The sequence below is a fragment of the Phalacrocorax aristotelis genome, chromosome 13 (genome assembly GCF_949628215.1).
Source record: "Phalacrocorax aristotelis chromosome 13, bGulAri2.1, whole genome shotgun sequence".
In the NCBI taxonomy this organism is placed as follows: domain Eukaryota; kingdom Metazoa; phylum Chordata; class Aves; order Suliformes; family Phalacrocoracidae; genus Phalacrocorax; species Phalacrocorax aristotelis.
The window spans coordinates 12,529,630-12,554,662 of NC_134288.1; the positions used below are offsets into that span (position 1 = coordinate 12,529,630).

Sequence of the window (25,033 nt, forward strand, 5' to 3'; positions counted from 1 at the left end):
TCTTTAAATATATTTGGCAAAAGCATTTACCACTCTAAGGGTCCAGTGTTGCAAATACATTAATGCCTGCTTAATTGTAAACATCTCAGTAGTCCCTCATTAATGGCAAATTTGGTCCAATATGTCTGTGTTTATGGGCAAAATCCCACTTGGGAGCACAAGCTTCTTGGGAACCTGTGAGGTGGGAAGCATGGGAGCCTGCAGGGGCCCTTTGGGTTTCAGAGGAACACAGAGGCCACCAGCACCCACACCCTGCTGTTCACAGCACCAGAGGCTTCGTCACACCCAGCAAAGCTCCCACGCCTCCTCTGCCAGCCTGGTGGCATAGACATCGTCAGTGCACATCAACGTCCTCTGAGGATGGCAGAACGGGCAGAGTTTTCTTATTTGGCAAGCCATCAAGAGCATCATCCTGGGATGTGGCAGACATCGGTTCAAGTGCCTAAGGGGTATGTTTATTCCATGCAGTATAAACACACCAATCCAGGAAGTGTCGTGCTGCGCAGAAATGCCTTGAGTCACTTTGTGGAGATAAATACTAAGTTTATGCTTTCCCAGATCCGGGTCTGCCTTGCCCATATACGGCCCATGATCAGCGCTGCCTCAGCTTTGCTTCAGGGGCTGGGAGAAGCAGGGATTCATCCCTCTGCACAGGTTTCGGGCTCTGCTGGTGGGTCTCAGGGCCATGCATGGGTATCCACGCCATGCACGGGGATCCATGCCAAGCATGGGGATCTGCGCTTCTGGGGCTGGTGGGGTGGGGTTCCTGCAAGCCTGGGGGATGGCTCTTAAGCTGACAGACTGGAGCAAGAGGAGCAACAGCCTTCATCTGCTTTTATAGGAGCAGTCTGATGCGTACAGCCACATGCTGATGGTTTTAGCAGATGTGGCCTGCAGGAAGGCCAGGAGACCCTGGGAACGGGCGACTGCCGGAGTCACTGGGGTTTGGGTGGGGAGAGGGAGGGAGGGGAAGTTTTAAAAAAATCATACAAAGGGACACGGCAGATGTTTGCGTGGGGACACGGTGGGTGGTTGGGTGAGGACACGGCGGGTGGTTGCGTGGGGACACGGCGGGCTTGTGGCCGCGGTAGGGGAGTACTTGGGGGATGAAGGGGCTGCCTGCGTGACGGCCCCGGGGAGTGGGTCGAGGGGACGGCGTGTCGGGCCGCGGCGAGCCCGGCTGCCGGGGCAGTCCCTGCCCACCTGGCGGGAGCAGCACCGAGCAGCACCGGGCCGACGGATCCGTTGAGCGCCGGCGCTAGGACCCGGCAGAGCCGCACCGGCCGGCGAGGGGAGGGGCGGGGATATCCGTGATGAGCAGCCGAACCAATGACCGCGACGCCGCTGCCGGATTCATTTACATTCCGGCGCGACGCAGCCAATGAGCGCGCGAGCTGCGGGCCGCGCCGCGCTGCCAGCCGCCCCGCCCGGGGCGGTCGCGGCTCATTCGGAGAATGGCCGCGGCCACGGCGTGCGGCTCCCCGCCTCCCCGCCCGCCCCGCGAGCAGCCGCCGCCGCCGCCGCCGCGGAAGCGGGGCGACTCCCGGCGGCGACAGGCCGCCCTCTTCTTCCTCAACAACATCTCTCTGGACGGCCGCCCGCCCTGCCCGCCCGCCGAGAAACCGCCGCCCGCCGGCCCGGGCGAGGGGGATGAGGCGGCGGCGGCGGCGGAGCCGGCCGGAGCCCCACCGCGCCTGCTGCCCCCGCCGCCCGCCAGCCAGCCGACGCCCGCCCTGCTGCTGCCCGGCGCCCCCCCCCTCGCCGCCGGAGCCAAGGGGGAGGCGGATCCCCCCCGCGGGGGCATCTTCCTGCCGCAGCTGCTGCTGGGCGGCCCGCTCTGCCCGCCGCCCCCGGCGCCGCCCGCCCTCCCGGGGATGCTGGCGGCCGCCAAACCGGGCGCCCCGGGGCTGCTGAGCCCCACGCAGAGCGCGGCGGGCGGCGGCTTCGCGCTGGAGGCGCAGCGGCAGAGGTGAGTGAGGGGACGGGACACGCCGGGCCACCCCCGCCCCCATCCGCCAGCGGCGGGGCGGCCCTGACCCCGCGGGGCGTGGGAAGCGGCGGGACCCCCCGGGGCCCCTGGGAAGAGCCGGACTTTCCCAGGGCCCTCGGCCGGCCGGCGGCCCCGGGGGGTGCGGAGCAGAGCATGGGAAACGGCCGCCTCTGGGGAGAGCGGCCGTGGGAGGCGGTGCCGGCCCCGCTGCCGCCTGGCCCCGAGAGGGAGCCCCTGCCCCGGGGCAGCCCTTCGGAGGTGTCCCTGGGGGTCGGGGTTCAGCCTCGCAGGCAGCCCGAGAGCGCTGGCTCTGCAAGCGCTGGGTGTGCGGCTCAGCCCCGGCGATGCGCGGCTGCCGGCGCGGAGGGTGCCCCGGCTTGCGGGAGTGTGTGGTGAGGGGAGATCTGCAGAGGGTTCCCCTCGCTGAGGCTCTGGCTGCAGTTCTGCGGTATCCTGAACCCTGCCTCCTGCTTTTCTCTAGCCCAGTCTTTGCATTTTTCTGTTTCCAGATGAAGCCGGCAGAGTCATTGCTAGGTAGGACTCTTCCTCCGTGCAACGGCCACCCTGCTGATGTGGTGCCTTCTCCTAATCTCTGCTGCTTCTCTATGCAGTAACTCTGTGTATTAATAAATGCTTGTATGCTGGGAGCTTTGAGTCAGCCTCCGGGGAGGATGTTCTGGCCTTCAGTGCAGGATTACCGCTGCATTTCCAAGGGACTTCTGTCAGCCTGAAAGTGTTGGGTTTCTAATCTACTGGAAGGCGGGCTCTTGCTCAGATCTTGGGGATTTGAGCTCTGAAGGAACTCTTTTTTCAGGCCGTTTCTTGCATAAACAGCTTTGTAAAGTGAGCTGGTCCTCCGAGCCTTGCAGACAGGCAAAGCAGTATCAAAGTCTTTAAGTCTGTGGTCTTTATAGTGGCTTCCAGAGCTTTGTTAGTGAGCTGAAATAGAGAAGTTGTCTCTATTTTAAAGCTGGGGAGCTTTGCTAAAGCCGTTGATGGGTGTTCCCTTTCAGTGTACAGCTCACAATGGAGGTGTCCTCTTGATCACCAGAAAATGACTACTTGGAGGTTTGAGTGAATATAAGGAAAAGTAGCTGCTTGTGAGGTGTGGGGGTCCTCTTGTGTGTCGTCCTTCCTGTTTTTTTTCCTTCTTGAAGTGTCATTTACCCCTCATTACTTTCCTTTTTTGTAATGGAAGGGATGTTTCTTTCCTCACTTCTTGGAGAAATTGAAGGGGGGCCTGCTAGGTGGATGTCCTGCATGCACAGGTTGCACTGTTGTGTTCAGCTTGTTGTGCAGGAAAGCCTGAAGTAGGGGTGTTGCTGTGGCTCCTGGTCCAGAACGGCCAGCAACTAGGTGCTCCGCTCTTAATTTCATTGCTTTAATATTGTAGCAAAAGCTCTTGAGGGCAAGTTTTGCATCGAGAGCTTTACAAGCACAGTTACCTCTGTGGGTGTGACATTTGGTGTGCATGTGTGTACTGAGCTCTGGACTGCTGGAGTCTGTGTTCAATCCTTCCCCTTCCCGAGCCAAGTCAGGAGGACACTAGGAAAGTGCTCTTTAATACATATTCCTGGGATCTTCTCTTTGATGTCCTTCCTGCTTCTTTACTTGGCCTCCAATTTCAGATGTTCTTACATTCCACTATTGTAATTCTAATCAGTCCACCTGAAAACAATGATAAATCAGAAATAAAAGGTAGAAGTGCGAGGGGGATACTTGGAGGAATGAAAGGGCTTCTGTGTGAGTAATGACAAAAGAGGCTGTGATTTTTCAGCTTGGAAGAGATAGCTGAAAGGGCATGTTGTATTGCATTAGTCACTTTGTATGCTACTTATGAGGGTGATTTGGAGTGAGAATTCATGGGTGTTTTTGTCTTTAAAGAAGAAAAGAGTGAAGAACATCAGCTGAAACTATCAGGCAGAAGACCCACGTTTTTACATGGCGATACATGCATCTTCTGACAAAAGGACAGTTTTATGCTGCCTACGGGGATGTGCGAGACCCAACGTATCTAACCCCAGACACATTGCGTACAGGAGCGTGTGGGATGGACCATCCCTCTGTAATTACGATTTCACCTGCAACTTGTAGGGTGAGGGACTTGGAGCACTATTTTTTCACTGGATGGCTCCGTGGTTTGCTTTGTAACAGAGCATCCCTTCTCCCCTACAGAACAGTGGCGTCTCCTCTTGTTGCAAATACACGAGGAATGATTTGGGGACTTTGTTTCCTGCAGGATAGTGGTGATTATGCAGCTTCCCCTTCTGTGTGGGGCGTGCTGCTTGCAAAACAAGATGTAGAAATCAACAAACAATCGCAAAATGGGTTTCCTTTTACTGGGGCTCGGGAATCTGGGTATTGTTTTGCCAAACAGTAACATTGTGGCTCTAGGTATGTTAATTGAGTGCATCGTGCAAATATACAGGGGTATGAAGTCATCAGAGGGAAGGGGGAGGTGGAATTTGTGCTGTGACTCTGGACACCTAATCTTTGGTACCCACTTAAGGCAGCTGCTCTCCTCGGAGTCCTTTTTTAGTCACTGTCAAAAGCTGCTTTGAATTGCCCTCGTGGAGCCTCTGTTAAATGCACCAGGAGCACAGGTTGAAAGGTCTCCAGATTTGCGCTGTCCATGTTGGGTGACCAGTGCTGCTGCAGTCCTGTGCTGTGCCTGGGGATTCCATTGCGCTGGGGCGTGTGATCCGTGGAGATCGCTTTATCTGGATCTGGCAGTTTCATTGGACAGAGTTTTATTACAAAACTTGATCTTGTTTGACTTGATTGAGAAGTTGCAAGGAGTTGATGAGACCAGCCAGCGTAGCTCAGGGCAGGTTGCGATGGCACCTCTGCTGGAGTTGGTGGTTATTTCTTAGCAGCGGGCAGGATCCTTGGTGCAGCCCAAGGAATAAGTGATCCTCTCAGCAGATGTAGCTTGGAGTTGCTCAGTAGCTGTCAGGTCCTTCAGGATGGAAACTTTGGTGGTACACGCTCCGTCGGAGGCACTGTTCGATCTGGATTGCGCTGCTGGCTGAACATTATAAACTTAATGACTTTAACCTTCCACATTTGTTTTCCTAAGGCATCTTCTGTTTACAGGATCTTAAATTACAATGCTGTGTTGTACTGGCTTGCTTAATCTGCTTGCCATCCCTCCTCCCTTCTCCTTTTCCATCTTGCTCTGTTCTTTTGTTCTCTCAAAGAACAAGCCTCACAAAAAGCAGTGGAGAGAGGCAGCAAACGGCGAACAAATCGGCATTCACACATGTTTAATGAATTTCTGCAGCTGGGTCTGAAACTGGCAGAGCTTTCTGGGGAAACACAGATAACAGGGGGCCCTGAAAATAGCCAGGTTATGAAAGCATGAAGAATGGGAACAACAGCCCTGAATGTCAACGCTTGTTGTGCTTCTGAGGTTTCAGTATAGTGTAATGTAAAGCAGCCAATTTTGCCATATATTTGCTGCATTTTGCTGGGCCTAAGAATAAATACAGAAACTAAATTATTTGCAACTGATGCTTTAATGCCGTTGGTGTTCAGTGGTCAGGAAGCTGATCTGAATGTTCATGGTTGCTGATAAATCACAAATGACTGAGCTAATTTAGGTCATTTTAAGGGTGGGAGTTTAAACAGTAGTTGATAACAGCAGCACTTTGGACCAACTCTGCTTTTAAGTGTTAATTGGATGCCGGATAGCTGATGTAGGTGTGATTAAATTAGTTCCTTGGGTGGAATGGCAGAAATGCTTGGTCAGGCTTTTATGCTTGTGATAGTTAATGTGTTGTTTTGTGCTACTGGCAGCTTAGCTTTCAGAAATAGAATTATTAAAAAAGAAAACCACTCTCTGCTAATAAACAGATTTTTTTTTTTGCGATGAATGAAATGTTTAAAAGTTGTAGTTTTAATTTCTAAGCCTTATTTGGAATAACCTGAGCACATGGTGCTTTTCAGGAAGCGGCAAGATCTGTCAGAGCCTGTAAGCTTTGACCTTTCAGAGGTGAACAGTAGGCTGGGGTGTGCTGCTCAGGGCTGAAAAAGAACATATTCTAAACCTGAACTTTACTTAAAAGTCAGCTGAAAAGTTAAGGCTGCAGTCTCCCCCTCGGCAAAGCACAGTTTGCTTCGGCAGCTTTCTCTCATATTTATAACTGCAGGTGAATTGCATGTGTCTAATATTAAATGCTTATAGCTGCCTGTATTTATTATCTGGCATCCCTGGCCAGGTATATTAATCAGGAGTAATAGGTCATATGCCTAGTAGGGAACTTGGAGATCAGAAAATCCACATCCTTGTATCTTGCGCACCTCTACGAATGGGTCTGGGTCAAACAATCCTGAACGCTGCTAACACCAAGGTTATTTGACCTCTCCTTTTAAAAGAGTCCAGAGGCTTTTAAAGTAACTTTGATCTCCAGGCAGGAGGAGTCTGGACAGAGTTAACTATACTTGCAGTTGATTTCACCAGCTTTTGAAAGCCATTGTGCAGGAGCCCCAGAAGCAGGTTTTGGGATGCTGTGGGAAAGGTGATGCTCCTGAAGCGCTGTTGGGTATGGTTTGTTTGGTTTAGAAGGGGAAACAAATGGTGGAGGGGGGGAAATGACTCTCACAAAACATTACTTTTTTTTCCTACAGTATATGGTTTTTAGTTATATTAAATCTTGAAGACTTAACTTCAGCTGTCCTGTGTTCCTCCTCTTTTCCATCTGTCAAACAGTTAAAGCTGTGAGGCTGACAGGCTGCACGAGGTTGAAGATGCTTTTGAGCCTGGTTTTGAAGATTGTTCGGAAGTCTTGGCTCTGTGGTTTCAGTTTAAAAATGCAGAGTATGACGTGCACAGAAGCATAATGAAATTTGGAGTCTTTAACGAGCACAAGGTATTGTTGATAAAGCAGGTGACTGCAGATGGAGGGTGCTCAGCTAAAGCCACTCTGTCATCCCACATCTTCAAATGCAGAGCTTTAAACTCCTAACCTTTGGTTTACAGCTTTTGTATATGTACTTTACTGTAAATTATTATAGTCTAACCTCCGAAAAAGCTGTTAGATGAAGAACCTTCAACTGGTCTCATAAGTGCAAGCAAAGCAAAAGTGTTTCATAAGATAGCCCTCTGAAAACTAAAAAACTAAAAGCTTGCTGCCAGCTGATCCCGCTGCCAGAGGCTGTGGTCCCAGAAGCTCTGAACGCCCCGACTCTGTGCAGCCACCTTCTCCGGGGAGCCTTCCTCTTGTGCCGGCTCTCGCTCAGCGTGGTGGTACCCGGGCTCAGCGTAGCCTGCAGACCTGCCCCAGACCTGGCTGACCGTGTCGTTTGTTAGCCAGCCCCAGCACGGGCTGAACTGCTGCCAGTCAAAGCTGCTTGCTCTACGGCATGGACAGACTTGCACTTGCTCTGTTGTGGTCGCTGCAGTTTAGGCATAAAATTTTGCCCTGGTGAGGCCACAACCTCTTGATTGTGGGTTGGAGTGGATGACAGTTGTTGTGGTGGGAAGAACCAAGTGCCCATAAAAACACTGGGAGACCTCGCTAAACTTTCTTTGACTAGGTTCCTTCCAGCTGCCTGTTTTCAATTTTCTTCTCCTTCCCAGTTAAAAGGGTCGGGTTTTTTTTTTTTAGCTTGGGAGTTTTATTGTGCTGAAGGCTTTTATTTTAACAAGGCAGATGATGAAATGACAGCATCATCTCTCAGGGAAGTGCATGAATATTTCTAGCATAATGCCCACAGCGATATCAAGGAAACACTTTGCATTTCATTTGCCCGTTTTGGTCAGCAGTTCAGTGCTTAGTGAGCAGAATGCAAAGCACAGAGGGAACCAGGTTGGTGAGCTAGGAATGCTTCCAGAAAGTGGTAGAAATTTGGTAGAAAAAGCACATCCAGTTTGCTTTGTGAGAAGCAGCAGGGATCTTAGGAGTGGTCTTCAGAGGCAGGCTCTGGGCATGGCAAACCCTGCATCTGGTTTGGCAGTTCTGTTGCAACAGATGGGTTTCATAATACTTACTGGAAGGCATTATTTTATCCTTGGATTGTCTAAACACTCTTAGCACCAAAACAATGTGATTTATGAAAGCAATGAATACAAAGCTCATTTCTTAGTAGCATTAGGTCTTAATCATATGTGGTTGTGGTGAAGCAGCAGCCGCTGTGAAGAGCATCTAATTTCTTTCCTTGTCAGTATTTAAAACTCTCCAAGCTTAGTGAGCTTCCCACTTACTCTGCCTCTACCTTAATTTAAATTACACTTCATTTTTGTTCCTTCTTGCCTGTCCTGTAGGCTGCACAACATTCTTTTCCTTCTGGGTGGCTTTGCTGGTATTTGAGGAGTGCAGGATTTTCTCATGGCTGTTGGGAACCAGCAGGAAAGCCCCTGGTGCCCCTTCAGTTTTGCAAACCTTTTCAGAATAAGAACACAAAGGCGAAGGAATTCGCCTCCCCCCTCATCCTGAGGTCTCAGAGGGACTTGCTCTGAAGCATAGAAGTACTTTACATGTTCATGTGGCTAATTTGGGTTTACTCATTAAAATGAAGATTACCGGAGGAATAACTTAAACTAGCCTCACAGTGAGACTTCTGTTTATTCTCTGGAAGTCTGATACTTAAACAAATGACAGAACAAGCTCCTGGGATGGTGGCCTGCAATCCAAACTGCATGTTTGTGGTGCCATAAACCGGTGAGTGGCTGACTTTGTAAAGAAGGAGCACTTAGCCGTATGCTTACTATCGGTTATGCAGGGTGTCTTCTGTGCTGCTGCCTCTCACTGAACATTGGAGCTGAAACCGTCTATCCATGAGAATGGCTTGCTCGGTGCTGGGCACTTCGTGGTGTAGATTCTTCATTAGTCATTTATTTCACCAAATATGTGGGTTTGAAGGTGATTCATTATAAATGTGGTCTCTGACTTCTTTTGGCTTTAATTACTGAGAACTTGTTGCTACTAATGAGCTGTACTTAATCTGCTTCTGAGCAGGAAACTTGTTAATGTAAGCGCTGAGGGTGGTAAGGCACAGGGCACTGGTGCGAGGATAGGGATGCTTGCACCTGTTCGCTCTGAAATAAAGCCTGAAAACAGTAAATATCTCCTGGGCTGCATAGGTAATGGCAGTTGCGAAAAAATAAGCTTAAAAATTGGAACTGGTCGTCTTAATCCCTTGATCCCGGTATTTTACCTAGTCAAACCAAGCAGTTCATATCAGGTTGTTGGCTCGCCCCTAAGGAAGGAAAATGATACAGCTTAATCTTTAAAATATGTCTTGGCGAAATGAATCTGACAGGTGTGTCTTCCTATTGTAAACAGGATTTAGGATCTGGATTATTGTGCAAATTACCTTTGACACTTGTTACTAAGCTAGTGCTTCCAAAAACCAATAAATTATTTTTGTCCTTGTTATATTAATAACACAGTCCCTTGACAGCTGTGATCATACTGAGGCCTGTAAAGGACCTTACAAAGGGACATCCATATTAAAATAAAACTCTCTTTCAAGTGAGAAATAGGAAACCAAATTCTATTAGCCCCCAATTTGACACAGTTATTAAAAATCCTTGACCTCCCCCATTCCACCCATCTATCAGCAGTATGTGTGGCTAAAGAGCAGCAGAGGATATAAGCCTTGCTGCTAATTTTAGCCCAGTGCCTGGGGGGTGCGTGCCTGCATGGGTACATGCAGCGTGGCATCCTCCCCCAGCAGGAGAGTGATGGATGTGACTCCATCTGAAACAAATCTGCCCTGCCAGTCCATTTGGCTGGAGGAGGTCTCAAGGCATGTTACTGTCTGGCTTGTGCAGCACCTTTGTTGCTGCAAAATGCCTGTGTTGCAGGGCTTGGTGATCCTGGAAGTGAAGAGGGTAAGAAGTCACGGCAGAAGATGAACTCACGATGCTGCGTTGGTAAAAATAGCTGAACTCTGGCTGTGTGGTTGGCTCAGAGTGCAAACCTAAGAGAGGTGGGGGTCAGCTGGGATGGGAGGACAATCCCCATAAGATTTCCTTTTAACAGTAGGAACTTCTGACGTAACCCTTCGGGAAGGAGTGAGACAAGTCAGGCCATTCACCTGCTGCAGCAGAAATGGAGCAACCAGAAGAGCAAAACAGAAAAATTGCAAAAACTTTTCAAAACAGAAGAGCTTCAAAATGGCCAAATGGCAGCTGGACCCAGCGGCTTAAGTAAGATTATTGGCCACTGCAATTTAAAGGCCAATATTGGAAGTTAAAATGAAGTTCATGGGAGCTGTTGCAGAGCCAGCAAGTGATGAGCAGGGACACAGGCACCCAAAGGGCTGCTCCACTCTTCCTTAGAGGACACTGGCCCAGGAACAGGTGTGGAAGAGGCTTGCCTGTGCCTGAAGCAACATCTGAGAGCACAGGGTTATATCTATTTTGCATTCAACTATAATATCTGCTAAAGAATGGTCAGTGTGGATACTTCCAACTACAGCAACATCCTGAAACTTTACCCTTGTCCTCTTGGGTGCCTGCAGGTTGCCCAGCCCGTGGGTGGGAAAGGGGAGAATACTCTTTGCAAGCCATTGGAAAGGTCAGTGTTCTTTAATCCAGAGCTGTGAATTAACCAGCTTTCTCCTTTCAATTCATAAGATGGGACATGTAGGGATTACCGGCGCTATACATAGATTGCTCTTAGCTGTGTCCTGTTGTGCTGGGAACACTTAAGAGCTGTGTCAACCTCAGGGCCAGGGATCCTGCATGCTGTGAGTCCATTGCTTTTCATTCTCAGCACAGTTTCTCTGCCAGTGCTCCGTGGAACACTGGCAGGACCAGAAGAGGACGACTGTGAGGCTGGAAGCACTCAGAAGTTGGGTTTCCTCGGTGGGAAATCCATCAGAAAGGATGTATGTGTGGGCTGGCTACTGCTTCCCAGGGTGGGAGTCAAAATGCAACTCTGAACATAATTTGTTGGGGTTTTATCTGAGCACAAGATTATTTTTGTGGGCTTTTTTAAAGTGTGTGTTTAGCTCATCAGGGATTTGGCAGCGGTGTTGGATTGCGTGCATCCGTGTGTGCACAGGGAGATAAGAAGCCAAGGTGTAATCCAGAATTCCTCTGCTTGATAGCCCCTTTTCTTTGAGCATGTGCTGTGTGTGATTCTCTCTTGGTGGGTCCCCTCAGAGGTGCTGCCTGTGTAAATACAGTTGCTGGTTTTTCATGTTGAAATTCTGGGAAGGTCCTGCTTTATTGGCTCCTGAAATATTGGGGGGGAAGGACCCAAAAGTGGGCTCCTGGCCAAGGACGTAGAAACAAACGAAGCCTCTCTAGCTTGTCAAGGAAGTAGCTGGTATCGGCGAACAGGCATGTTTGTACTTCAGGATACTGTTGAAATTACAGCCTCCGCAGAACTCATTAACATTTTAATATTGGGTACTTTGATTTCTAATTGTCAGGTAGTGTGTCAGTAAGGGTGTGTGTAAGGTAACGTGCAGTGCATGTATAGAGGCTGGCATTCTGTTTTAGTATTTCGGTTGCATTTGGCAGCAAATGGTCTGTGTAAACTACTTAAAGTCCTTTGCTCTGTGGTGGATCAGACCACAAGCAAGAAGTTGACCCTGGGTGAAGCTGCTTAGCCCAGGACACGTGACTCGACGTTTTTTCATCAAAGCTAGCAGCCACCGAAGTGGTCCTGTGCTGCCTGTTGTTGAACTGTGGACTGGCTGCATGAGAAGAGCACTTAAACTGAAGAAAAAAATGTGTGTGTGTATATAACAATAAGTTCAGACTACTCAAAGTATTAAATTGTGCAGCATACTCCAAGTACTGCACTCCCTGATAAAGAAGTTCTGCACGTTAGCTGTACTGAGGAATCTAGCGTGTCTGTCCTGGACTGCAGTGAGGGAACTGCGTTGCTATAAAACATCAGCTTATGATACAAACTGTTTTGGTCACTAACTGGGTTAGTGACACCTCTTTATGTGCACCTTGATTTGAGGGAAAGTGACCTAACACCTGGGATTACTCCGAGGTGACAGCTTCACTTGAGGACAGAAAATATTATATACAAGCGTAGCTAAAAATGAAGTTTCCTGTTGGCAGAGTGGGGATGAGTCATTGTGGTTTTGAGTCAAGGGACAGGATCTTTCCTTCACTGCAGCAGGTTTTTACTTCCAGATACACTCTTACAGAGCAGCAGGTTCAGGTGTTTGTCACTTTTGTCTCTGTTAGTGAGAAAACAAGGCGGTGTTCGGGAGGTGTAACGCTCTGGGTGGGTCTTCACCATGGTGGTGAGTGCACCATCATTGACCCTGAGGGCAGTTGCACCTACAGTACTGTGGAGTTACTAGTGAGGGTCTGGCCGTGGCTCTCCCAATCCATCCAGTTATATCAGCATCCTTTTACAGAACGACACGCTGCTTTCTGTACCAGTGCCTGTTGTCACTGGCGTTGGCTGTTTCCTCTTTGCTCACCACACATGGTGACAATGTCTGCATCCAGCCAGGTCTCCCCCAGGAGGGGAGGAAGACTGGGAATGTTACCAACTGCATTCATGGCAGGAGGTTTAGGGTTGACCTCCACATTTCATAAAGAGTTTTTTATTGCAGGTTCGATGCCAAAGCAGACTGGAGAACCATGTGTAGGTGGAAGTGTTAAACGTCCCTGTGGAGTTCTCTTTGAAAAGAAGAAAATAAAATTTTAAACTGCAGTGCTGGTGAAGGGCATTGAAGCTGTGCCAGGAATGTTCTTCAGTAGCACCCTTAATAGCTGTTGATTTGTAGGAGGCAGTCTCTAGCAATAGTGAAGGTGTTAGTCGTGTGGGAGGATTTACCTCTCTTGTTTTTACAGAAAGGGACACTAATTTTTAATCCTCCTACCTGTTTGAGTTGTGGTCTGTTTTTCTTTTAAGAATGCCTGAACAGCACTGCTGAGAATCTGAAGACAATTTCCTTCTGGGGGGGGGGAAAAGTAAAGTTTTATATGGGAGTACTATTACAAATTCACAGAGAAAGGGCACAAATAATTTTAAGGAGATTGTAAGCAGACTTTGGGAAGAAGAAAAATGTTTTAGTTTGGTGTTCATTCTCTTTATGTACTTGAAATACAGAAAAAATGGTGAATTGTTTCTCATGAATTTGTAGTGAGGAATGAGGAACTAACCTGGTTTCAAGAATACTCAGAGTGAAGGGTCATTTTTGCAAAACCACTAGATAATCATTGGTATGTACAACTACAGCAATAACTTCAGAGACCTTATTGCAGAGGCTTGCCTGCAGATCACCAGTTTTAAGTAACATTTATGTCATTGTATATGGAAGAATACCAAACACCATCTCTGCTCTAGTGCTGGCGGTTGTGTTCCTGGTGTAGTTTGAAGCAAGAGGGGCAAATGCTCCTGTTGCTGGTAATCTGCTTGTTGTGGAAATCCATAATTTTGTAATAAGTCCTCTGCGTCGGCACCACTGTCTGTAATGGTGATGCACCTTGTAGAGGGAAACTGCCACATCTCTCTGGCACAGTTTTTGGCAAGCAGTTTTGGCAATAGCTCCAAGGAGCTCAGAAGAGAAGAGAACTTGTGAGAAGGGGGACAAGAGGTGAAAGCACCTCTTTAGTCACTCAGGCAATTTGCATTTCTAGATGTCATGCTTAAGAAAAAGCATTGTTCATGTCCAGAACTCTGGTGCATCTCTTCTGTAGCAACAGAACAGTTTCTTACCCAGCCCAGGCTGGAGCAAAGGTAAAGTCACTAGGGTTAGCAGATTGTCCGGCGTGTCAAGATCTTGAAACAGCTGGGCTTCAAAACCATATTTAATCCCAAGTAGCTTTTTTTGATCTTTAACTTGAATCAACTGAAGCTACAAATGGCTTTGCTGTGTAAAAAAATTTTCCATAGATGTTAATAATCCCATTTATCTTTACCTCTTCCACCCACATACCCCTTGCACCCACCCAAGGTGCCATGATTTTGCTTTGGTGTCGGACGTTAACTTCCAGGCACGAGAGCCTGGCCTTGGTCTGTCTGAGCAGTTTGGCTGCTCGTGGGTGCCAGAGCTCTGATGCAGTTTAAAGCTTTCAATTTTTCCAAACATAGATGTCAAATCAGAGTCCTGCAGCTTTTGTCTCATATGCTGCTTCTACATTGACTTCCTTGGCGGTGTTGTCCATTAGTTGAGTTACTGTGTCACTTTCGAAAAAAACCTTGGACTTGAATGCATGTGGCTTGTGCTAAAAACGTAACACAGCATATGTTTAAACAAAAGCAGAAAATATGGAATCTTATAGCTGTAGTGTCAGCATTTTGCTGGTGGCAGTCCAATCTGAATGCATTGTTCCTATGGAAATTGCAGTTATAGCTTCACAATTCATTTGTACATCTCTACCAACAAAGAACGTCTTGACTTTGACAATAGTAATATATCTTACTTGGCAAGGTCTATTTTTTTTTTTTTTTCTTAAATGTAATAACCTATTACTGTTACACTAACTCACACAATTCCCACTTGCATCTTCCATTCTGGGATTTCAGATGGGTTCTGAATACTCTTTGCTTCCTCTAATAGCCCCCTCTATTGTTTTCCAGGGAAATCTGTCAATTTTATTGAGCTACTGTCATAGACTGTGACTCCTGCAGCTGGAGACAGCTGTGTTCTGAATGCACACAGATGTCTGGTCATCGTACAGACATACATGTATCTGTCCACAGATTGATGTAAAATGACTTATTCCTATGTCTTGATGAGGAGGGGCTTTTTGCAGTATTTCTTGTGAGATTTTAAAGGAGTATTTGGAAGCTTCTTCAGTGTTTGACTTATAGGAAGGTGTTCTTACGGGTTGCAGATAGTGAATGCTCTTGTTAATGAAGTTGGTTTAAATATGTACTTCAGGGGTCCCGGAGGGGGAGATGAGTTCTTGGCCTTTTTAGGAACTTGAAACTCTTAGTTAAGTATTCTTCCAACAAAAGAGAGTCCAAAACACCTGCCATTTGTCCTAAGAGCTCATAGATCTGTTGCAGTTCATAAACTCAGAGGCCATGAACTAATATTGTTCACTCTTCGTGGTGTTGTACATTTTACAGAAGGCGTTTTATCTCCCAGCGCTGCTCTCTAGACTTTTTAGAAGACATAGTGGAATATGCCAGTGTACGAAGGTACTTTTTTCAAAAGCAGCATTAATCTCAACTCGTTGCATGCAGTCCTCTCCTCCCTCCACCCTCTTCCACGCCAATATCTGAGGTCCTGCATGCTAGTGCTGCCATCTGATCATACAACTGGCATGACTCTCCTTCAGAGCACTTAACAGGTGGTGGTGTTTTTCTTATAATTGCAGAACCAAGCATATACCTGGGTCTCCAAGACACAAAAGTCTGAAGAAGATGCACTTCATCAAGAACATGAGGCAGTATGACACCAAGAACAGCAGGTAACTTTTGGAGATCAAGGCACCTCTGGTACTCGGGTGAAATAAGATGTGCTCAGCAGTAGACTCTAGTTCAACGCCATTAGCCATTTAATGTCAGTGGGAATAAGACGATGGCCTTGGCATCTTGCTAATTTTATACATACTTCTAGCAAAAGCTGTAGCTGCTCTTATCTGCAACATCTGCAGCAATGTTCTGATGGTTCTGCCATCCTGCTTTGAGGGGGTTAAATCATCCTCTTCTAACACCTTTCTTATCTCCAGTATGCAGAGAGGTCAGAGCTGAGGAGGATTTGAGGAGAATGGCTTGGTTTAGCCAAATTCTTGGCTCGTAGCTGCTAGGCAGAAGAGAAAGGGTGGGGGGCGGCATGTTCATATTTATTATTAATAGAGGTGTGAGACTTCATCTAAATTTAAATTGTCTACATATTTTCACAAGGTTTATGTAAAAATTAAATGTATACACTTAAAGACTAGGCTCTCCTTTGAGGAGCTCCCAAGGTGATGGCAGTTACTGAATGCTGGCTGGGGTGTGATTACAGAGCTTGGCTCTAAGGACCTACAGGGTCAAAATGAAACCTCTGCTTTTGTGCTGCTTTCTGAAAACATAAAATCCATAGGAGTATCTATGGTAACCTACAGAGCAATTTAAGAGGGGTTCTGTCTTCATGTTCTGTAAAAAGCTGCTTTGTAACTTCGGAATCTTAATTCTTACCCTGATCTCTGCCCACCTGCTTACAGGATAGTGTTAATCTGTGCTAAACGAACGCTGTGTGTGGCTTTTTCTATCCTACCTTACGGGGAGAGTTTACGGATCAGGTGAGTCATCTTTACCTGCTTTGTGAAATGTCTGGCCTGTTGTTTGCAAATGATCTTTTTAAATGGTTGATGTAGGTCTCCTGTTTTGAAGCAGGTGAACTTACTTAAATTACCATTTATGTGTAAGGACAAGAGCTTGCTATCAGAAGTAAAATCAGACATTGCCATGGTGTCAAAGTGTTAATTCAAATGCCAAGAGAAAAATAGTGGAAAAGGTAAACTCTTCCTCAGGTGTTTATTCACATTTTAAAGCACTCCAGACCTGTGAAACTCCTGAAACCAACTTGGAACAGTTGATGTGACTTGTTTTTGTGTAAGATCTCCTATGCTCCTAAAGTGGTCAGAAATCAACTGTCTTTAGTACAACAAACTGTGTCAGCAAAAAGACATACAGGGCATCAGGGAAGGATGCTGCCACCTTTACTGGAAACCTTCAAGATTTTATAGCTAAGTTACATCTAAATAAGTTTAAAATGCTCTTCTGTTTTTTCAGCTCTAAGCCATGAATGTCACTATTTGCAGTCTAAGAAAAACAGAGTTTAGAAAGATAAACCACTTTTAGTGTTTGTAGTACACTTTCGTATAGAACTGTCAATAAGATCACTTATGAGAAACCAGACCTGCTAACTGGATTTCCCTGCACCTTTGCTCCGTCCCTTGTGAGGTCTGAGTTGATTCTGTGAAGGTCTGTGATCTACAGCTATACCATAGAAAACACTAATTTTAATCTAATCCACTTGTGGCAAAACAATTGTGTTGTCACTTGTGTCCTGTACATAACTTATGGACAAAGGAAACGGATGTTTAGTGGTGGGAATTGTATTGTATGCAAATACACTTGCCGTAAAAATAGTTGATGGGGAAAATATTATCTCACTGCATAGAAAAGCAGCAAGGTCACTGGAGCTATTTTAGAGCAGTTCTGAGCACTGTGTCGTTCTGCTTGTGTGTAAGCTGGCAGTGCAGTTCGTTAACTGAAAACTGCTTTTTCGCACTGGGATCTAGGTGACAAAGCTGCATGCTGCCATCGCTGAAGCAGAGTTCTGCTAGCAGCCTTAATTCTTAATTTGAGCTTGTGTGCGCAGTGATTGGAAAACTGCGGTTGAAAGGCAAGTTTCTAATCCTGGAAAACCAGTAATATAAATCATGTTTGCTGTTAAGTGTTTGAGCATTAGTGTGTTAACAAATGGTATGGCCTTATGCAGAAAGACCATATTAAAGTTTACATTTACTAGGTATATTGTTACAGATTTAAGTTAAAATGATGTGAAATCTGATTCTTCAGTTAATGAACATCTCTACCTTTTGAAAGGAGTACTTAAATTAATGTGTTCTTGGAGATAGGATTGAAGGGTTGCACTCTTCTCACATAGAGCTCTGGGACTGAGGGACTGCACTCTTTTCACACAGAACTCTGACCTGGTGGTGTTGGCTGTAGCTAGTGAATGGACCTGGTGTTTACCATAGAGGAAGCTGGATTTATGCTGCATTTTTCAATAATGCCTTTTCTTATCTGCATTTAGTGATCTAAAAATGGAAGGACAGAAGCAACGGCATCCTTCTGGGGGAGTTTCAGTCTCCACCGAGATGGTGCTTGGACTGGAAGGCGTAGAGCTGGGTGCTGATGGCAAGGTAAGGAATCTGTCTTTTTTTTTTTTTTTTTCTGGTCTCTATCTGTAAGGCCAGTGACAAAACCACTGACCGGAGCTGGGGACAGGGGGTAGGTAAGATGGCTGCTTTCACCCTGGGACCATCTCATGCTGGGGCAAATCACTTTATGGATGGCAGCGCACTGCATAAGTTAAGTGAGAGTTGTAACTTTTCAGAGCAGTGGAAGCTTGTTTTGAGCCTTAAAGTTTGAAAGGTTTGGCTTATGATAAAGCTGCTTCTGAAGAGGCTGTTGAAGCCTGTGATCACTTCTGCCTGTTTCTGGAGAATTGATTTAACTCTAGTATCTCACGCAACAGGAGTGATGTTTTGATAGAAATATGGGCAAAATTTGTGCCTCTTTTAGATAAATTTATATACTGCCAGAATTTTACTGATGTGATTTCCCCCCCTTTTCTTTGCCACCCCACCAAATCTTCTAGAACACTTCCATACTGAAGTCACGGAAGCAAAGCATTCCTCATCCAACTTTTCCCTTTCTTCCTGTCCCACAGTTTCAAGGTTCCCACTCCCAAATACAAACTCCAGGGGACTCTGAGTTGGAAAATCCTAGATGTCTGGAAATAAGCTTTTCCATAAATTTTCCCTGATAACTACAACAACTTTCTCTTCTTTAAGGTTGTGTCCTATGCAAAGTTCTTGTATCCAACCAATGCCCTAGTTGTTCGTAAAGCCGACAGCCACAGTGCTGTTCCCTCCTGTCGAGCTAATGCTTCAAGAAGTCTTCCTGGATCAAGATACAAACCTGTGACAGCAAAAACAATACCAGCAGGAGCAGACATCGGTAAGGACAGCTGTCAGCTTTGTCACCACTTGTGCACACAGCAGAAGAACACAAAACAAATATCTTTGTCCGAAACAATTGCAGATGGTGAAGTACATTATTAGGAAGGATGTGCGGCAGCGGGAAGGAGACTGGTTTTAGCACAGTCTAGCAAACAGGGTTCATTAATGAGGTATAAATGATGAGCCTTAAGACTGAGACTTGCACACATTCCTTACATCCTCTGTATATCTGAGCTAGTTCTATTTATGCAATTCAAGGAGTGCAAAACTGTTTCCTTGGAAGTTTGATTTTACTCAAGAAGAAACACTGGTTTACATAGGTACAGGTGGTCTTCCTTGCCTTCCAGCACAGTAACAATACATAAGCCAAAGAGTTTGTGATAAGAATCCCTTCTCTTGCGTAAAAGGGCAAACCTGACAGTCCTGCGAGATTACAGGCAAAAGAATTGTCTTGTGCAGTTGTTTTCTGTGTGTATTTGTGGATTACAAATTAGCTTGCACTGATTCTAAAATGGTGCGTCAGGCACATGCTGGAGAAAGAGCTCGTGTGGGTTTTATACTAATTCTAGTACCTGACTGATGTGTTCATGGCATGCAGATAGGAGACTGCAGCTGAAGTTTGCCTGTGCTATGGGGCCTGCCAACACTTCTAATATTTGCTGTTTAAAAACATTTTAAAGAGGAAGCAGGGAATTTAAAGCTCTGTATCTTGGGACCCAGCATTGTGCTTTCCTCATTCCACTCAGGAAGTGAAGCTGGGGAAGCTGCCGAGTATGATCCAAATCTTCTGGATGATCCTCAATGGCCCTGTGGAAAACACAAACGTGTTCTCATCTTTGCCTCTTACATGGTGAGTGACTGGCATATCTGAACAGAGAATTGATTGAGTACCTGGAAGATCCTCCTGTAAAGAACTTCCTTGTGGAAGAAAACTTCCACGAGGAAGAAAAGGTTGTGGCTTTTTGAGAATTGATGAGGAAAAAGACAAATAGTCAGGTTTGTACACTCAGCTTGTTGAGGACCACCTGACATGTATCTCCATGTTATTTGCTTCCTGTAACCATTTGCTTACTAGTGTTTTTAGGATTTTGTTTGTGGTTCAGATTCATCATGGCCTGTTACACAGGACATTTCTGTAATGTTAAACTGTGAATAATAAAACTTGGGTTTGCCTTTTGCATTAGTGTCTTTGGAAAACTTGTTTGGCTGTCAGTACTGTTCCCAAGAGAAATGATAAAATTTGCCTCTTGTGTTTCAGACTACAGTCATAGAATATGTGAAACCCTCGGACCTTAAAAAAGATATGAATGAAACCTTTAGAGAGAAGTTTCCTCATATCAAGTTGACACTGAGCAAAATTAGGAGGTAAGAAGCAAGCATTGAATAATGAGAACATCATCTCCACTGTACAAGGCTGCTTTTATCTTCTTCTGCTATGGAGCAAATACTAGATCTATTAATAGTATTTATGATTAAACAGTAATCTGTTGCCAGTTGAGCTGACTGTAGGATGACAGCCCTGTACAGGAATGTTTAGGATGCTGAGAAAGGGTAACAGTTGCTTTTCATAGTTCAGTCTAAGAGGGTTTTGTTTCACCGACTGTGGTGTACCAACGCTCACAGCCAATTAACAGCGAAGCAGCATTAGCCTTGAAACAAATACTTGTAACCTGATTGTTTGGCTGTAGTGCAGTCCTGCTCTAACTGGATTGTCTTTCTGGACCCTCTGGCTATTTTCACCTCTCAGTTGCCAGACTCACTGATGATCGTGGACTCCAACAAGGTTCTAGGATAAAGAAGAGTTGTTAGGTTTTGTGAAGGCAAGACTATGCCACACAGAATTCCTCATCTCCCAGGAAATGCATCTGGCCGCTTCTCAGCAAGATGCACTGTTGCGCCCTCCGAGAGCTGTAATCTTGCTGGTATTACATGGTGGTTAGTGCAGTTGGTGCTTTCTGAACTAGCCAGCTTAAACATGATTCTGCTGCATCACCAGGGCTATGGGTAACTCTTGATTCTGAGTGGAAGGCTTGCTCAGAGTGTGCTCTGCCTGCCAGTGTCCTGCATCATCTTCTTTGTAGCTGTTTTGAGTCGTGTCCTTGCACAGGTATCTTCTTGCAGGTGTAGCATGGATAGCAGCCACAAGAGGTAGCATCCACCGTAAGTCTCTCTGTAAGCTGAAGTGAAGGGACAGCTATTATGGGAAGTGTGTAAACCAGTCTGCTTTCCCCCTCAGACTTCATTCTTCCACAAGGTGTGTAGTAGACCGGTCTGTATGCAGCCACTGCTGTGATCCACGCGGCTTTGATGTGGTATTCTGTAGGTCAGGGTGGTTCAGTCTTATGAATCATGAACCAGTTTGGGAGCCCAGAGGGACCTGTGCAGCAATAGCCTGTGTGTCAGTTGGGGCAGCTGAGCCCCTGGTGTTCCGTTCTTCCACAGCAGATGTTGACAGCCAGGTTAAATCAGTTTGTGCATCAGCTCCAGCTTGCTGCCAGCTGGGCTTCTTCAGTCCAGGAGAGTACTCATCACGGTTTTCCAAATAGGAGTCTTGCCCGTATGCTCTTCTAAGTTCCTGCTGCAGTGTTTCTAGGGCATTTCATAAAAGCTGTCGTGTTTGAGACAGTTTCTTTTTTTCCTATTCTCAGTTTAAAGAGGGAGATGCGGAACCTGAGTGAAGAGTGCAATCTGGAGCCAGTTACTGTCTCCATGGCTTATGTTTACTTTGAGAAGCTCGTCCTCCAAGGCAAACTCAACAAACAGAACCGCAAACTGTGTGCTGGCGCTTGTGTTTTGCTTGCAGCCAAGATCAGCAGTGATCTCAGGAAACATGAAGTTAAACACCTTATAGATGTAAGTACTATGAGACAAAGATTAAAGCCAAGACTTTCAGCAGTGCGTGCTTGCATTTAAGACCGGCTCTTTCAGTCAGTTTTATGTCTCATTAGGGCCCTTCCTTGATATTTTTTTAATTCATAAAAACTACATGACTGGTGCAGTCTAATGTCCTCCTGATCCTACAGTGAGATTATTTTTGCACTTACTGTTTCTCAGGCAAACGTGTAACTTGTGTGGGTGTCACAGCTGAGCTGATAAGCTGGCTTATTTGTCTGATCCCTGGCAACACTTCTGATTCTGTAGGTACAGCTCTGACCATGCATCAACTCCTGTTTCATGCTGACTTAATCTAACAGTACATTGGTATCTTGTGGATTAACGGAGTCTTTCTCCCCTTCTCTTTTTTTATTACTATCATAGAAACTAGAAGAGAGATTCAGATTCAACAGAAGAGATCTCATTGGTTTTGAATTCACCGTCCTTGTAGCTCTGGAACTGGCTCTCTACCTTCCTGAAAACCAAGTTTTACCTCATTACAGACGGCTCACACAACAGTCTTAACCAAAGCTACGTGCCAGTGGCGCTGGGGATCGCAGCACTGAACGTTGCTGGTGAAGTTGCCGCTGGCCTTCCTGTGCCACTGTGTGCATCCTGCCACAGCTACAGCTAGTTTTGAAGTCTGCAGTGTGTTATTAAACTGTCGAGGTGTGCATTATGGACACGTATGCCAAGTCTGGGGGATGGTACGAGAAGAGCTATTGAACTTTATTTTCTTTTGGACATTTAAAGCACAAATGTTCACCAGTCAGCTGTCATGGCTGCTTATTATTCCTTATTTATCCTTTCAGTTGTACTAAAACTGTTCTTCCCTGTGAAGAATACTATGGTATTATCTCTTTTCGTTTGGTTTTTTTAAGCCTTTATTGTATTCCTTGAAAGTAAAGGAAGCATCACTTCCATTCCAGTGCACCATAAAGTTCAGATGTTTCCAAGAATCTTCTTGCATTTTTACATTAATGAAATGCATACTTTATTTTTTTAAAGATGTGCCTGAAACTGGCTGGTCTGGTACCAGTGCTTTTTAAGTTAGTTATGTTATTTAGTGGGGAATCCTGAATTTGTATAGGCATTTATTCTTTACCTGCATTGGCCTTGCATATAAGGAAAACAATTCCAGTATATCTGCACTAATGATACACAGGGCATCTATTCTCTACTATACTACAGATCTGTAAGTAGCAAGATTGAAATTACTCCGTTCCAATTTAGTTAACCATTAATACCTTAGAAATATGTTTTATTTAAAAAGGAAAGATTGTTTGAAAATCTGTCATGAAATACTACATGTTGAACCAGGTAGCTGCAGCAAAGCAATTGCAATCCTAATTCACTCTTCAATGGAAGGTGAGCACTTGACTAAGAGCAATTTGCTGTCAAATGTATCATTTATGATTTTTAGTTGGTTTGGTGTTCCATAGTCTGAAATAAGCACCTTTTTAGTATGACTGTATTATATATGGTCTTACGTGCTCTGAGCAGATACTTAAGTCAGTAGAGCTTCTGCTGCCCAACTAAGCCAATGAAACAAAACATGCTCAATATTTAAAATGCTACTTTTTTACTCAGTTCTTCCAAGCATTGCATCACTGTGATGGTCCTCATAAAACTGGTATTTGTTGCACACCTGAACAGCCACTTAATGGCTGGTGCCCAGCAGCACTCCCATGCTTATGCAGAGGTCAAGTAACTTTTCTGACCACTGGCTATTCCTTAACTTATTTTTAAAACATCTGGGTTGGGAATGAACTCTGATTATATGTGGAACCTTTTGTGATATTGGCTCTTGGGTTTATTTTCTGAAGCAATATTATGATACAAGTAACTGTGTCCGCTTGCAAGGAACAAAACTGACGCTTGGCTATTATGACTGAGAAATTTGTAATTTAAGTTTGACTCCTAAATGAAATACTGGGCCTCGTACTGAGGTAAGGGATCTGCTATCTAATATGTAAAGTAATGTAAATTCCTGTTCCTTGTCTTAAATGTTGGTTGTAGGCAAAACCAAAGCTGAGTGTTTGTTCTTCAGCTGTGTTTTGTCTGAAGCTAATCTGGCTTCATTAGAATTGCAGCAAACTTTACTGGAGCCCCTTCCTCTTTAAGTAGGGCTCGAAATGTATTTTTCATATATAATAATTACAGTGACTATCAAATCTTTTGTAACTGTGTTCAACGGTATGTAGCTTCAAGTTATGTGTGTAAAATTTAATATGCTTGTGACTTCTCCCTAACACAGAAGGACTTTCCAGTCTCCATAAGTGAGATGGGTAGCTAGTAAGTTAGACGATAAGCTTGCCAGTTATCTTCCAAACGATTTTAAAAAATTGCCTACTAGTTAAACTTTCTACTGAATATATGCATGCAAGAAATAGTGATGTACTAAACATCTAGTGTATAACGAGCCTTCAAATTAGCAAACAGTGGTTGAAGGCAACTGAAGTACTCTGCTACTTCCCAAAGTTATTGGAGGAAAGAGGTAGAACTGAGCAAAGAAATGTCTTAGACGGTATCTCCAGAAATGGTAGAACACTTTGGTTAGTATGAATGAAGTCAGAAAATGTCTTTCTCTGGAAACTTCTTTCTGTTTAGTGTATAAAGTTTTCTGTAACAAAATTAACTTTCCTTTCTCACCATCTAAGAAAAAACGGCACTTCAGTGTGCAACACTTTGCGTTCTCTATTCAGTGGAAGTTTGTCTAGTTGCAGTGGGCATTTGAGCTGGAGTTACACTCCCGGAAGCTATGGTTTTGCGTCATAAAAAGGCAAGCTTTTGTTTTTTCTTTCAGAAGAACAAATTAGGGTAAGGAGCATTAAATTACAGAATGCTGAATGTTGTCTAAAGGTTACTCTAAACGTTGGCTTGGGCACAGATGCAGTGTTCCTGAGCTCAAAAGCTGATTGGAGCACATGCTAAAAACGATGCGGTGGAGCAAATGCTGCTCTGGTGTCTCTGGTAGAGCATGGGTTTGGGGCTGATGCCATCCAGAGGGGGTAGCCTGCAGCTTGTCCATTGCTACCTCTGTCATGGTATCTGTGCAGAAACAGTCCTTCTGCAGAGATATGGTAACTTGTGTCTGTGATTTTTTTTTTTCTCCTGTTTCTAGTGTAGCTTGCAGTCCTGTGTGGGAATATTTATCTTTTCATCTAAAAGCTGCCACCATGTGGCAAAGGACTATTACTACATTACCGAGTAATAAACTGAAAGTGGGACCTGAAATAATACATGGATCTGCAGCTTTACGTTTTTACAGCCCAACTCCTCTTGCTTTGCAGGGAAGCACTGGTTTATGCTGAGGGGTGGCCTAGTGCTGTGTGCTGTGTAAAGACGCTGCTGGGTTGACTCAGCAGGGAGAACTCTTCTTGATAAGAGGCTGTACATTTTTATGTAAAAAATGTTATGGTTTTGTCTTACTCCATTATTTAAAAGTCTGAGTTGTAGCTTGTTCTGTATTTCTTTCCCCCATGACCTTGTGACATTAAGATGCTGTGAAATAAACCAGTTTTTGATACACGTTTTGTAACCAAACC

At 45.4% G+C, this 25,033-nt stretch overlaps 1 protein-coding gene across 2 annotated transcripts; it reads left to right on the plus strand.

Moving 5' to 3' along the window:
• Positions 1-1,394: 1,394 nt before the first annotated feature.
• On the plus strand, positions 1,395-25,016 carry CABLES2 (Cdk5 and Abl enzyme substrate 2). 2 transcript variants are annotated; one of them, XM_075108324.1, is made up of 10 exons: positions 1,395-1,969; positions 14,998-15,069; positions 15,249-15,341; positions 16,080-16,157; positions 17,681-17,789; positions 18,444-18,609; positions 19,358-19,461; positions 19,870-19,976; positions 21,260-21,464; positions 21,870-25,016. In XM_075108324.1, the coding sequence occupies exons 1-10, from the start codon at positions 1,455-1,457 to the stop codon at positions 22,008-22,010; spliced, it is 1,590 nt and encodes a 529-aa protein (XP_074964425.1). In that variant the 5' UTR covers positions 1,395-1,454; the 3' UTR covers positions 22,011-25,016. The 2 variants fall into 2 exon arrangements, with proteins under 2 accessions (XP_074964425.1, XP_074964426.1); XM_075108325.1 differs by lacking the exon at positions 14,998-15,069 and having other exon boundaries at positions 1,396-1,969.
• Positions 25,017-25,033: the final 17 nt, after the last annotated feature.